This window comes from Ananas comosus, linkage group 15 (assembly GCF_001540865.1).
Source record: "Ananas comosus cultivar F153 linkage group 15, ASM154086v1, whole genome shotgun sequence".
Taxonomy (NCBI): domain Eukaryota; kingdom Viridiplantae; phylum Streptophyta; class Magnoliopsida; order Poales; family Bromeliaceae; genus Ananas; species Ananas comosus.
The window spans coordinates 11,258,465-11,272,397 of NC_033635.1; the positions used below are offsets into that span (position 1 = coordinate 11,258,465).

The 13,933-nt window shown below is 39.9% G+C and overlaps 1 protein-coding gene across 1 annotated transcript; it reads right to left on the reverse strand.

The window, feature by feature from the left end:
* On the reverse strand, positions 6,364-7,784 carry LOC109721136. Its single transcript, XM_020248565.1, has one exon. It carries the CDS (start codon positions 7,649-7,651, stop codon positions 7,136-7,138), a length of 516 nt encoding a protein of 171 aa, XP_020104154.1. The 5' UTR covers positions 7,652-7,784; the 3' UTR covers positions 6,364-7,135.

Here is a 13,933-nt window from a genome sequence, read left to right on the forward strand (position 1 = left end):
GAAAGTTGAAAAAAAAAAAAAAAAAAAACAAAGCCTGCAAGAAGCCTATATATGTATAGGCAAGGACTTATTGGTCGCAGGACCCAATAATCGAGGAGATGCTTTAGTTAGCTTCCATTCATACGAGTGAAGGCCCGCGCTTCGCAGCGGGAAATTTACGAAGAAAAATCAAAATAAATAACTAAATATTTAAAGTTTAAAATATTTTATTATTCAAAATTTAAATTTAAATTTAGAATATAAAATGTTGAAACTTAAAATTTAAATTTTAATATATCAAATTGAAATTTCAATATTTAGAATTTAATATTTGGATTTTTAAAATTCAATTTATAATTATATACTACTATATTATCAATTCTCTCTCTCCTCTCTTTCTCTCTGTCATCTATATTATATTATTTACAAATATATATTTATTATATATATATTATATATCTCTCTCTCTCTCTCTCTCTCTAATTATATATATATGTGTTTTGAATAGAAAATTTTAATTGTTGTACTTTAAATTTAAAGTTTAAATTTTTATTTTTTATTTTTTCTGTATGTGAATCACAATATAAAAAAACAATGTGGAAAGAAAAAAAAAAAATAAGAGAGAAGAGAGAATATATATATTCTCTCTCTCTCTCTCTCTCTCTCTCTCTCTCTCTCTCTCTCTCTTTATATTATATATATATTATTATATATATATAATAATAGAAAATTTTAATTGTCGGGAATTTCGTCGAACATCTTGCGGGGCTCGCCGACGGGGAGGCGGCATTCGCGCCGATAGAGGGAGATGACGGTGTTGCAGAAGGGGGGAGACCAGGGCGTCGGAACGCGTAGATCGCGGGTGGATTCCTCCCGCATGAGACGATGATGTAGGCTGTCGTCGAAGGAGAGCTGTCCCGCGCAGGTCGCTCACGAAGGAGATGACCGGCACGACCATGCGTCGGCGTGCGCCCGTCGTACCGCTGCTAGCATTAGAAGTAAACCTTAGAATTTATCACATGCTTGAAAACCTAGAAGTGTACGATTCATTTATTTTACAATTTAATATGCCAGATAAATAATCCTATGCGGACAACACAAATATAAGGGCGAATAAAATCATTTTCAAGTTATTCGTTTCGCTGCATACATAATATAGTTCTACCAAACATCAGTCAAATTTCACATTAATTTATATTGGAAGCAACTCAGTTTCACAATATGAGCATGATTACTTCTTGCATCCAAAGCGCAATCTCAAGAAATAATAGTATATATATATATATATTACGTAATATATATAATGAAGCCTGAGAGGAGAGGATGAGATGCCGTTTACGAAAAAGTATTATGTTCGCTACAGTTAAAATAACTAATCTATGGACCTTCCATATAATAAAGAAATTAAAGCTCCTATGGGCTATAACAACTCAAAAGAGAAAGTTCTCAGCAGCCTTAATAAACAGTGTACGCCGTAGGTCAGGAGTCTCGCGACCGTGCGTAGGCGCCGTCCGGCCGCGCTGTCCGCCCTGGGGGCGCGGCGGAGCCCGAAGTCGGAGAGCTTGAGCGCTGCTCGTCTGCGGCGGGAGCAGGTTTGCGAGCTTGGACTCGCCGGGGCGCCACGCCGGCGCGGTGGACTACGTAGCGGCAGCTTGGCGAATCTTGCGAGCAGATCTAGAATTATTTTAATATTTATTTATATTTTATTTTTTAATATTATCTATATTAAAATAAAATTGAAATAAAATTGTTATATATAATATTATAGTATATTATAATGACATAAATCAATATTTATAAATAACTATTATATATTTATTATAAATAAATTAGCTATATATAGAGAGAGAGAGTGAAATGAGAGGGAGGTCACGTGAACTTCCCTCTCATTGTGGGCCGACGGCAACTTTGGGCCCATGTGGAACCCTGGTGCACCACACACGCCGCCGGCGCTGCGCCGCGGCCTAACCGCTGAGCGGCCTCGCGCACCCGGTGTAGCCGATGCGCCCGCCGCCGTTCGCCCGCGCCCTGGGCACTCCCTCGAGTACCCCGCGCACCGTGCCGCGCTCGCGCTCGCCCCAGTCGGCCTCACTCCTGGAGACCCGCCTTCGGCCTATTCCAATATCCGCTCGGGCCGGCCAGCACTGACGTGAGTCAGCTTCACCCCCGTCGCCCCGTCCCTGTTGCGCGTCGCCTGCTCGCCGCCATAATGACGTGGCTCCTGTCGCCACGCGGGCGCGTGCGCTTATTCTTGTCCCGAATCGGCACACCTCGCGCCTGTGTCGCCGAAACGTGATCTAGCAGATCTTGTGAGCAGCGGTGCCGATTCTCCTCCAGAAGTCCGCAACTGCGTGTAGGCTGCGAGAGCCCCCGCATCGCTGACACTCAGCGACAGACAGTTTAATATTTAAATTAAAAGCTCAATTAAAATCTCATTAAATTTCTTTTTTTATTGTGATCCACAATTCTTTAAAAAAATTAGAAAAGGGAGTGAAGAGTAGAAGAGAGTAGATGGAGAGATGACCGCTCTACCCGCACCCAATCTCAGCTAGGGTGCATGGCGTGAGAGAAAAAAAGAGAGCAGGAGAGATGTGAGTCTGGCCATGAGGATGTCATGTCTGCAGGAAAAAGGGTAATGAAAAAAATAGCCCGCTCAGCTCGGGCGGCTCTGCGCAGCTCGCTCCCCGCGCGGCCCGAGCCGCTCGGCCTGCAACCTGCTGCGCCTGGCGCCGCGGCCGTGCCGCTGCGCGAGGCCACGAAGCCAGCGCGCCCGTCCGCCGGGCGCCCCCGCTCGCGCCCAAACACGCAGAGGGCGCCCTGGCGCAACTGCATCACGGCGCGCTCGCGCTCTGGCAGATTGCCCGTCGCGACTGGGCCCGCGCCACGCACCGCCCACGCACGCTGGACCGCCGCGACCAGCGGCCTTGCCTGCGCGCGGCTCGACGCCGACCGCCTGGTCGCGCCGCTCGCCGCCGCCGCGCCGCACGCCCCCGTCGACGCAAACCGGAGAGCCCTGCCGGTACGGTTAGACGCCTTCCTCCGCCTGCCGCCGCCACGTGCTGCTGGGACAGAGGGAGAAAGAATGAGAGAGAGCCAGGGGGGAGATAAGATGGAGAGAGAGGGGCAGATGAAGGGACAGTCAGCAGAGAGAGAGGGGTTGTCGATGGTGGGGAGAGGAGAGAGCAGGGGGGGGAGGAGAAAGGTAAAAGACGGTGGCGGAACTGGAGAGAAGAGAACTCTCGTCTCAGCTCAGCAGCGCGCGGAGCCCCCTTGTCCCGCCCGCTGTGCCCCTCTCTTCTTTCTCTTTCTCTCTCTCTCTCTCGGCGCCGCCCGCGCGCTGCGAGGGCGCGGGTCGGTACCGTGCCGCGTGTCACCACCTTTCTCTGCTTACGGCGCGATGGCCCTATGGGGCCCTGTGTCCCCCTCTCTCTCTCTGTCTGCTCTCTCTCTATCTCTCTATCTCTCTCTCTCTGCTCTCTCTCCCTCTCTTTCCTCCTCTCTCTCTGTCTGCTCTCTCTCCTCTCTCCTCTCTCTCTCTCTCTCTTTCTCTCTTTCTCGCCAGCGCGGAAGCCCCGCGAAACGCGGGGAGGGCGCCGTACATACTCAGCTTTCATTATTTGTATTGATGACAGCTGTGAGATGAAGTACTCTTTTATGTCATATTTTTTGGATTCTCTGTGATACTATTATTAGAAACTATTCATTAATCATTCATAATATATAAAAATAAAATAAATACTATTTGCACCGCTTAATTGCCGGGTTTAAGATTTTAAAACACATTAATGTTTGAATGACTAGACTATAAAATTTATACCCTACGGATAACTATACTGATCATAATAACACATCTTGCTTAACTTTAGTAAATATATATAAAGTAACAAAACACGCATAAAATTTTTATTACACGTGTTATTATTAAAAAAATATTCTGAATATAATAATATTTATATAAAATTTAATATTACTATAGCGGTTTTAACATTTTTATTTTTTTTAAAAAAATTACTAATGGAGGACAGTTCATCATCCAGAGATTGTGCATTCAATTCCCGTGGGGAGCCCAACCCCATCATGCACGAGTCCTCCCTTTCCAGCCTTGCCTACCAATCTACCACTTGTAGTACTAACACCCTCATTGGTCAGAAGCAAACTGAAAAAAATGTATTATATAATTAACATTTATATATACTATATCATTATTAATCTGTCCATCATATTTCTTTAAAATAATAATAAGTAATAATAATACTTTTTCTAATAATTATGATTTGATGGATGAATCTAAAAAAATAATTCAATTGATTGAAAACTATATTAATAATATAACTGACGAATTTTAAACTTTTTCATCTTTGCACGCAGTTGTGTCGCCCATTCGGTGGCTAGTACGTTCCTGTTCTAGCTTATGCAGTTGCTCTTGACGGCGTTATCAAGCAGCTCCTTAATCTACCATCTGATATTTGCCTCTAAATTTTGAACGTAACTTAAGTAAAAAAACTTCTTAATAAGCTGTTATATATTGAGTGTCTTGTTGAGAGAATTTGGGAGCTATGATTTACTTATTAATGTCTAAATTTTAAAATTTTATTACAACATCAGGTTATTATTATATGCATGATTTATGGATCAGCATCGGAATCTTAATTATACTATTCCTGTTCTGAGGTGGTTCCGAATTGTACTATGCATTTAACCTCGTGCACGTACGTGCCGAGCGATCACGCAATTCCCATGAATCTGAGTGGCCCTCTCCCGTAGCGAATCACGTGCATGTCAATTCCACGTCTACCTGCTATAAACATGCAGAATTAATATTCGTGATCACCCTGTCCATTTTGTCCTTCTCCTTCACTCGATTGTGAAGGGGTACTGTAGTTATATTCTCAGCTTCCTGTGCAAAATTTTAAATTTCGTATCTGATTTTTTTTTTCTTTCCTTTTTTTTTACAGGCGACGAGATGGTCAAACTGCGAGACGCATTTGTGGAGAGTTTTTCTGCATACGGAGTTACACCTAATGTGATAGCTTTCAAGAGTTTAGTCGGCATATACAATGAAAATACAAATACTTAGATAGTACTTTATTAAGGGAACTATTTTTTGTGTCCTCACAGAGATTTGTATGAGTTATTGATGTACTGGCAAATTTGTTCGTAAATCTGCTCGCCTTTTGAATCACACGTATATAAACCAAATAAAATGTTTCATATTATTTCAAACAACATGCATGTACTACAATCGAAGAAACCTCAGACCAATTAAGCCCTTGTTTTCTTCCTGAGGTCGTTAGCATACATGTACTACAATCGAACCTTGTCCTTTAATTAATACTTTTCCCTCTGAAAATGGATTTTGATCAACAAACCGTCACGTTTTTGTGTTGGAGATCAAGTAAATCAAGATTCCCTTGTAGCAATCAACGTGTGACATCGCCCCCAAGATCTTTTCAAGTCACTTTTCTTCTTGAATTGTGTTCTCAATGCTATCCATACACTTCTCAATTAAGTATATATCTTATATTTTACTCATCTAAAAAATTTTATTTAATATTTGTCTTAGCTTTTTTTAATATTCATGAACAATCCTAAAACATAGGGAGTGTAAAATTTACATCTATATATAAGCGTATGTGTAGCATTTTTTTTTTTCAACTATACTTTGGAGATGTCAAAACATATGTCTTTTAAAAGAAAACTAATTAGGTCTATGTCGTATTCAATGATGGGCCATCCATATGGGCAATTAACATCATCAAACAAGATGTACCTCCCATTAACTTTCTAAAAATCAAATTTTATAATTTTAAATTTCTTTTACCTATTACTTGTAGTCTCAAAATCAACAAATTTTACATGCATATATGAATTAAATATATTTGAGACCACTTAATCACTAAATAATTAATATCCAAAAATTATAAAATTTGATTTTGAAAAAGGTTCACGAGTTTAATAATATTGACCGTGGATTCGAAAAGGCCATTATTGTAAAAAAAAAAAAAATGTGAAGAAAGTATAAAAGAGTTGGCATTTGTAGAAACATTTAGCTTAATTTTGTTTAATAATTACTTTAAAAAACTTGAATTAGGATTCAACATATGTTTTGTCATAACTAATTGAATTTAATACTCGCGTAAGTACTAGTCAACGGTCTTCGTTAGGGAACATCACTTTCATATAGTACAATAGCTTAATTTCAACAATAAATTATCACCTCAATTATATACACAACCTAGAACACACACAAAAAAAAAAAAGAAGAGTTGTACATGTTTTCAAATGAAAACAAATTAGTCTCTCTCTCTTGTTCTCTCTTTGAATGCCACTGTAGTCGACTAGAAACTTCGCATTAACATATTTTTTTTACTGAAAAATGGCAAGTATAAAAGTACTGCTCATTTATTAAATCTTAACCAGTCTGCGCTCGAAGATAAATAAAGTGAGGCCCAGTCTCTGTTGCATCATTAGGGAACATCACTTTCATCGTACGATGGCTTAATTTCAACACTAACCGCAATTATTTATATTTACACAACCAAAAACCAAAAAGAGCAAAGAGTTGTACATATTTTCAAATCAAAAAAATCAGTCTCTCTCTCTCTCTCTCTCTCTCTCTCTTGTTCTCTCTTTGAATGCTACTCCAGTACACTATAACATATCTATTTTTATTAACACAGATCAAATTTATTAAATTTCAGCGCAATTGATTGATTGATTGAGCACGAAGATAAATAATGTGAGGCCCAGTCTCTGTTGCATTATTTGTAGGACTCCATTCGCTCTCTCTCTCTCTCTCTCTCTCTCTCTCTCTCTCTCTTCTGCGCTGTCGTCATGCAGTCGCAATCTGATAGCGAATGGGCAGAGAATAGTCTTTAATTATTATGACTAGCGGCTGGTGCACTGTAGTTGTATAGTGGCGTTCCGTGCTGCTGCGCATGCAGTTGGGCCGGGGGGCGCATGCAGTTCGGCAACTAATTAATAAGGATATATCACTGTTCTGTTCTATTCCGTTTCTTCTTTTGTTAATGATGGCTTCGATGTGGATTTTGCATATACGATCTGGTGGAAGCTTGCTAGGCTCTTCTCTTCTCTTCTCTTAAATATAAACATATATATAAATATGTATATATAGCGCGCGCGCCGCTATAGCTAGCTACTCCTCGATAGAAGTGAGGTGGGAAGCGAAATCGCGGGCCTTGGCAGAGGGGCCCCTCGTCTGCCGCCTGGTGGTGGTGGTGGTGGTGGTGGTGAGCATGTCCTCCCCCCGATGCTTGTCGGCGTGGCGGGCAGGGAAGACGAGGGGGCCGGCGTGGCCGACGAGGGCGGCGCTGGCCCGGAGCGCCAGCTCGGCCATGTCCTCGGCGCGGACCCTCCGGCGCAGCATCCCGGCGGGGAGCAGGAAGTAGAGCTGCCCCGCCTGCAGCTCCTCGTCGGGCCCCACCGCCGCCACGCGCTCCCCCAGCTCCACGTCGTCCGCGCTGCACACCGCAAAGCCCCCGCCCCCGCCCCCCACCACCTTCTGCAGCACGTGCCGCGCCCTCGCCGGCCCCGCGAACTCCTGCAGCCTCCCGTCCCCCAACACCACCTTCGCCGTCGCCTCCGCCGCCTCCGCAGACGACGCCGCCGACGCCGCTATGGCCGTCGCCTCGCACGAGTTGCAGCCGCCCATCCGTACGTATTTGCGCACGTATATTTGTATGTATGTTCGTGCGTGCGTGTCTGAGATGCGGTGAGAGAAAAGGGGAGAGAGGCGATCAATTGGACAAGAGGGCGACGAATCCGGAGGGGTATATATAGGGAGAGACGAGACAGAGAGAGATCGGTTCTCAGCGGGGAGAGATCTATAGAGAGAGTAGCTTGAGGGAGGCAAATTGTTATCTGCATCGGGTGCACCACGCCAGATTGTGCACTCACCAACTATATATAGAAAATATTTGTACTTCAATGCCGGTGATCTAACTAATAGTAATAATAAAGTTTTAGTCGGAAAATTTATTGTTCCCACGCAATTATTGTGATGCTTAATTTAAAGCTTATTTGACCAATAGTATAATTCGCTCTCTACATATAGTATAATTATAATAAAAAAACCTCTAGTTCAACAATATATATATATATATATATATATTTGATAGCTTGTCAATTTTAAAAAATAAACTTAATAAGAAATATGAGACAAATAAATTTCAAATTTAAGATTTTGAATATAAATTATTAAGCTTTTAGTCAATTATGTTACCAATGTACTAATTCAGTAATATAATAATACATGTTTGACTAAATATTACAANAAACTATTAAGCTCTTAGTCAATTATGTTACCAATGTACTAATTCAGTAATATAATAATATATATTTGACTAAATATTACAGGACCTCAGAGGTCTTTTAGATTATATTTTTTAATTTCACTCTACAAAAATAATGACAGTAAGAATTTATAATAAAGCTGTGAATAGTTTTTAAATTTAATTATAAACCTCTCTATAAAAAAAAAAGAAAAAAGAAAATGATGGGAACAGAAGGAATGGAAGGTATGGTGCATGGGCTGAGGTGGCGCACGTGGTGCATGCAGGCGCCTAGTCAATTAATTTCTTTGAGAGACGAGACGCGTCGAGTAATTTGTCGTTTTAAGGGGATTGGAGGGCTTGCCAACCTGGAGGTTGTTGTGGACAGCTTGCATGGGTCAGTGAAGCGTACATTGGCTCTTGAGTTTTTAATTAACTTATTAATTAATTAATTAATTAATTAAGAATCCCAAAAAACCAGGGGTATAAAAAAAAGAGAAATTAAGGATGGGAGATCTCGGAGATCGATTCTAGCTTGAAAAATTATAATTCCATGCACAGCTTGCCGGTTGGGTGCCGAATTACGGAAACACCCTCCATGCTTAATTGGAGGAATTAATTAACCTTAATTAAGGCTGATGCATGGATGGATAAGGTCGGGGAGATATGGTACATAAATTTTGCAGCACTGCAGCAGCAACAGCAGCAGCATTACCATTTTTTCGGTAGCACTGCTAGCATAAACCCATCCTCCAAAACTGCTACTGTTCATTTCTCAATAGCTTATCAGTACTTTCAAATAAACAGGGCTTTGAACTTCTGACTTATTGTATATCGTAAATAATATACATATGTTTTTGGAAAAAAAAAAAGGGAAATAGTATTTTCTTTTTACTGTTCATCTTCTGTTGTAAACTGCACTATCTACTTTTAAAATTGACAGAGATTGGCACCATTTTATTTGCTAGTGCATAGAAGATGGCGAACATGTATTGGTGCATAATGTGCACAAAAATGTCAATTCATTAACCAGCGTAAGAATTCACTAGCTCACAAATTCTAAATGGGTATCATATTCATGCCTGAATAAGATATCATATACGTGCCACAATTCTATTAATTAAGTTTTTTTTCTTTTATCTTTGTTTCGAGAACTAGATCAACGACATCAATCCGCCAAATTCATGCTAACTAATTAGACATAAAAATAAAAAAAAACCCTTCAGTGCTTCAGCAGGGAATTTGGAAAGATGAATGTGACTGGTGAAAGTTACACAATTGAATCATTTGCAAATAACTCATTTTTTTAATTAGAAATTGCATGCATGAGCAATATCAAACCAAAGTTTGGGATCTCAAACCTACTTGAAAACTCCAGGATGATGTAACTGAATGAAATAAGAAATGTGACATTTATTAGCAGTATACATTTTTCCATAGGTAATTATTTCACATAGAAATCGATCCATTTATTCATATGAAATGCTAACAATATCAAGCTTTAATTTTCAAATTATCAAACCCCTGTTTTTATTTCTAAAGAGAGTGAGAGAAATTCCCTTAAATCTTATAGTAGATACATAGATGGTCCCCTGAAAGCCTAAGACTTATGTGCTATTAGGAGCACGAAAACCTCCGTACTTTTAAACCGCTTTTGATAACTAAACTTCAGAATCGACAATCGATTCTGTTAGACTTGTTCTAGCAAATTTAAAGTATATAGAAAAATAAATTTTGCGATTTTTCAATATCGCTTACCTAATGATCAAAATGGTGTAAAATCAACAAATTCTAATGATTAATGTGTGCCGTTTGGTGTAGAAGTCCTCAAATCAGATAAAATTTTGATAAAAAAAATTTTTATACTACCTACAGGAAGATTTATATCTCTAATCGAAAATTTTAGTACTATATCATAACTTTTTTGTAAGATTTTTATTTTCAACTGTTGATTTTAGATACTTTCGATCACTAGGTAAATAATATCGAAAAACCACCAAATTTATTTTCTAGATATTAAATACACGAGATCAAGTTTAATGGAGTCGATCGCCGATTCGAAAGTTCCATTATCGAAAACAACTTAGATGCACAAAAACCTCCTTTCTCCTAATGGCACACTAGCCTACTCTCTCTCTCTCTCTCTCTCTCTCTCTCTCTCTCTCTCTCTCTCTCTCTCTCTCTCTCTATATATATATATATATATATATATATAGTCTGGCTACTATGCTATTAATAGCACGAAGCATTTGGTGCTATCAAATTTTCTGCCATTAGATCTAACTTTTTGATCATTTTCACCCGTTAGATCATATTATTCAACCAACCACCCACTCAACCCTAGAGGACCCACATCATTCTAACCGCACATCTTTTAATCCAATGACCAAAAATTTAGTAGCACCAATGACTTGATGCTATTAATAATACATTAGCTTAGTTCTATAGATATATATATTGGTGGCTCCATTACATTAAACATTCAATCTTAAATTGGGGGCTCCAATTACCTTATAGAAATATTATATAGCTAAAATATAATAAATAAAATAATTCCAAACTCTCCATTTTGCGATAATAGGACCAAATGAAGTTCAGAACTCGCACGGACTTAGTTACTGATTGGGTCCGCCATATTACAACCCAAAAAACCCAAAAATGTCGGCTCGAGCTTGAAATTGCTTGCAGCCCCAGCTTAATTAGTTTAAACACAAAAAAAGAAGGCTAAATTACAGAAAATCCCCCTGTAATAAACCGCTTTTTTACTTTCCCCCCTGACATTTAAAAACCTACACTTTGCCCCCTTGTAAAATAAAAAATATTCACAGGGGGGTTACGGTGTGTAAAATGACCATTTTGCCCCTCGCCATTGTTGTCTTCTTCCTGAGCTTTCTCAGCCGCCCCTTCGATCCGCCACTATTTTCACCTCAATCGGCCACGATTCCTCTCCAATTTCTTCTCCACCTGCTCCCCTTCTCCTCCTACACTGTCGTCACCCATCGATTTCGGCGACAGTAGGAAAAATACTAAAATGGGTGTTGATGGAGAGGTAGGCAAGGACAACGAGGGCGAAGGCGAGGCGGCGGAGGAGGACGAAGGGGATGTGGGCGAGGGCGAAGCAGTGGAGGACGGCGAGGCGGCGAGGCGGCGAAGCGGCGAGGCGGCGAAGCGGCGAGCCGGAGGGAGCGAAGCATCAGAGAAGAGGCAGAGGGGTATTTTCGGTATAAAAAATATTTTTTAACAGAACCTCTGACGGAACCCTAACGGTAGGGGTGAAGTGCACATTTTTTATTTTACAAGGGGGCAAAGTGTAAGTTTTTAAATATCAGGGGGGGAAAGTGAAAAAGCGGGTTATTACAGGGGGATTTTCTGTAATTTAGCCAAAAAAGAAATTAAGAAGAGATCAGTACTGTTGCAGTACTACGATACTTGTACAAATATATAGAAGAGGCTATTGCTTTATACCAGCTGACGGAGCACTACGTACAGTAATGCACCGATAGTCTCATGATCATATATTTAGATTTTGATGGTTGAATAGAAATCATGATGAGTCTCCGTGGAGGGAGATGGACTAACTATGGACTAACTAGTGCAGTGCGCGACTGATGTGATGCGACCAAATGCAGGCAACAATTTCTGGAGATCGAAACACATGGTGGAGGGGTGCGCACTGATCGATCTGGGTTTGCGTGGGGTTGGAGTACACAGTAGTAAGTAAGCTAGAGGGGGAGTGGAGTGGATTAGTTTGTGGATTACAATAAGCCTATCCTGTCGCTCGCTGCTCCCTCGATCTGGTGGGGGGCCCCGACCGGGTTGGGTTGGTCAACTGGATCAATCACCAATCATTTCCCTTACTTTATTATTGGAGGAGGAGGAGGAGGAGGAGGAGGAGGAGTCCATTGAACCTTCCTATGCCGTGCCAACATGACCATTAGTAGATCTCTTAATTCGGTGGTGTGGCATCCGCGTGCAACCCATGCATTCGCGGGACCATACATCTATATATACATATATAGATATACATATATATATATATTTATACTCCACTTTAGATTCGGAGGGACCTACGGTACCCACCTGCATGGGCCAAATGCCAACGCGTGCGTACTCGTATCAATATTGCACGGACCAAGATGAAAACTTGTAAATTATAAGTGAAAATTCTAATAATTTTTGGTAACTAGCTATCACTATTTTTTATGCTTTGAATAGTATTGTAATTGGTAATTATAGCTATTTTTGGTAATTAGTATTGTAGGCAACATTCTAGCTACACACATATATATATATATATATATATATATATATATATATATATATATATATATATATAGGCCATGGCTCTATACTATTATGAGTACTTGGAGCCTGTAGTCATAAGTTGTTTTCAATGATGGAGCTTCCGAATTTGACGAATCACTCTGTTAAATATGATCTGTGTATTTGAAACTTCTAAAAATAATTTCCTAAATTTTCGAAAATCAATAATAAAGCTCCATCAACGGTGGGCATAAAATGATCCGGTCAAACTTGAACGACGTCCTAAAAAGGACATGACCGGTGATCTTCAATCAAGATCGATTTATTGACTTTTCTATGTAGTGAATAGAATTTTCTATAAAAATTCAACAATTTTCGATTTTTTTACACCGTTAAACTAGCAGTATCTTATACCAGCGTTTAAAAATTATCAAATTTGCTGCCTCTTGATCTTAAGGTAAAATGATGTTGAAAATTTTAAATTTGATTTCCTAGAAGCTTTAATGCTTTAAATACGTTTAACGCGTGTGGATCGGATCGATTCGGAAGCTCATATCGATCGAAACAAACTTATGGTACGAGGCGATCGTATCAATAGTATATGTAGCGGACCCTAATATACTATATTATATATATATATATATATATAATATATATAATATTATAATATATATTATTATATATATATATATATATGTGTGTGTGTGTGTGTGTGTGTGTGTGTATACAAATATATATATATACACACACACACACACGCTCGCTGCGCCGTAAGCATCACCTCCTAGTTTTCTCATGAAAACTCCACGGAAAAGATTGTTTCGTGGCAAAACTGATGGTACTGCAGCGGCGGTGAGCTCAGCGGTCGTGACCAGACTCTCAAAGCCACTGCTTTGGACTATCCATCAAAATATAGTCCGGCCCAATACGGGACCAAATCTGGGGCCGAATCCATTGACTACTGGACTCCATACATGGGCTTTTACCTTGCCATGCCCAAGTCCCTAATTGATAGTATCCTAGTCGGACTCAGTCACTTTCTATGATTTTCCCTTAGATAAAAAATAATTAAAAGTTTATTTCTTATGTTACTTATTTTGCGTAAGAAAAAAAAAAATCAAAATAATTTTTCGCCAAAAAATGAATTTATCAACGTACCCCAATTCAAAATAGTAACTAAGTTTAAGGCATGCATAGGCATTAATTGAAGGCAAATGTTTGTCCCTTCTTCCGGGGCTTGCTACACTGATTGCAGATATTGTACTCATATGTGACATCAATTTTGCATTCTTAAGATGGTTGTATTTATCATTGAGAACTAACTCCTGAATAAGTGATTTATTAATAAATTTGTTTGATACCCCATTTAACCTCACTATTAGTGCAAGAGATGCTCATGC

Excerpts from the sequence above, each read along its gene's own strand:
- LOC109721136 (XM_020248565.1), bottom strand. The coding sequence starts at position 7,651 with ATGGGCGGCTGCAACTCGTGCGAGGCGACGGCCATAGCGGCGTCGGCG.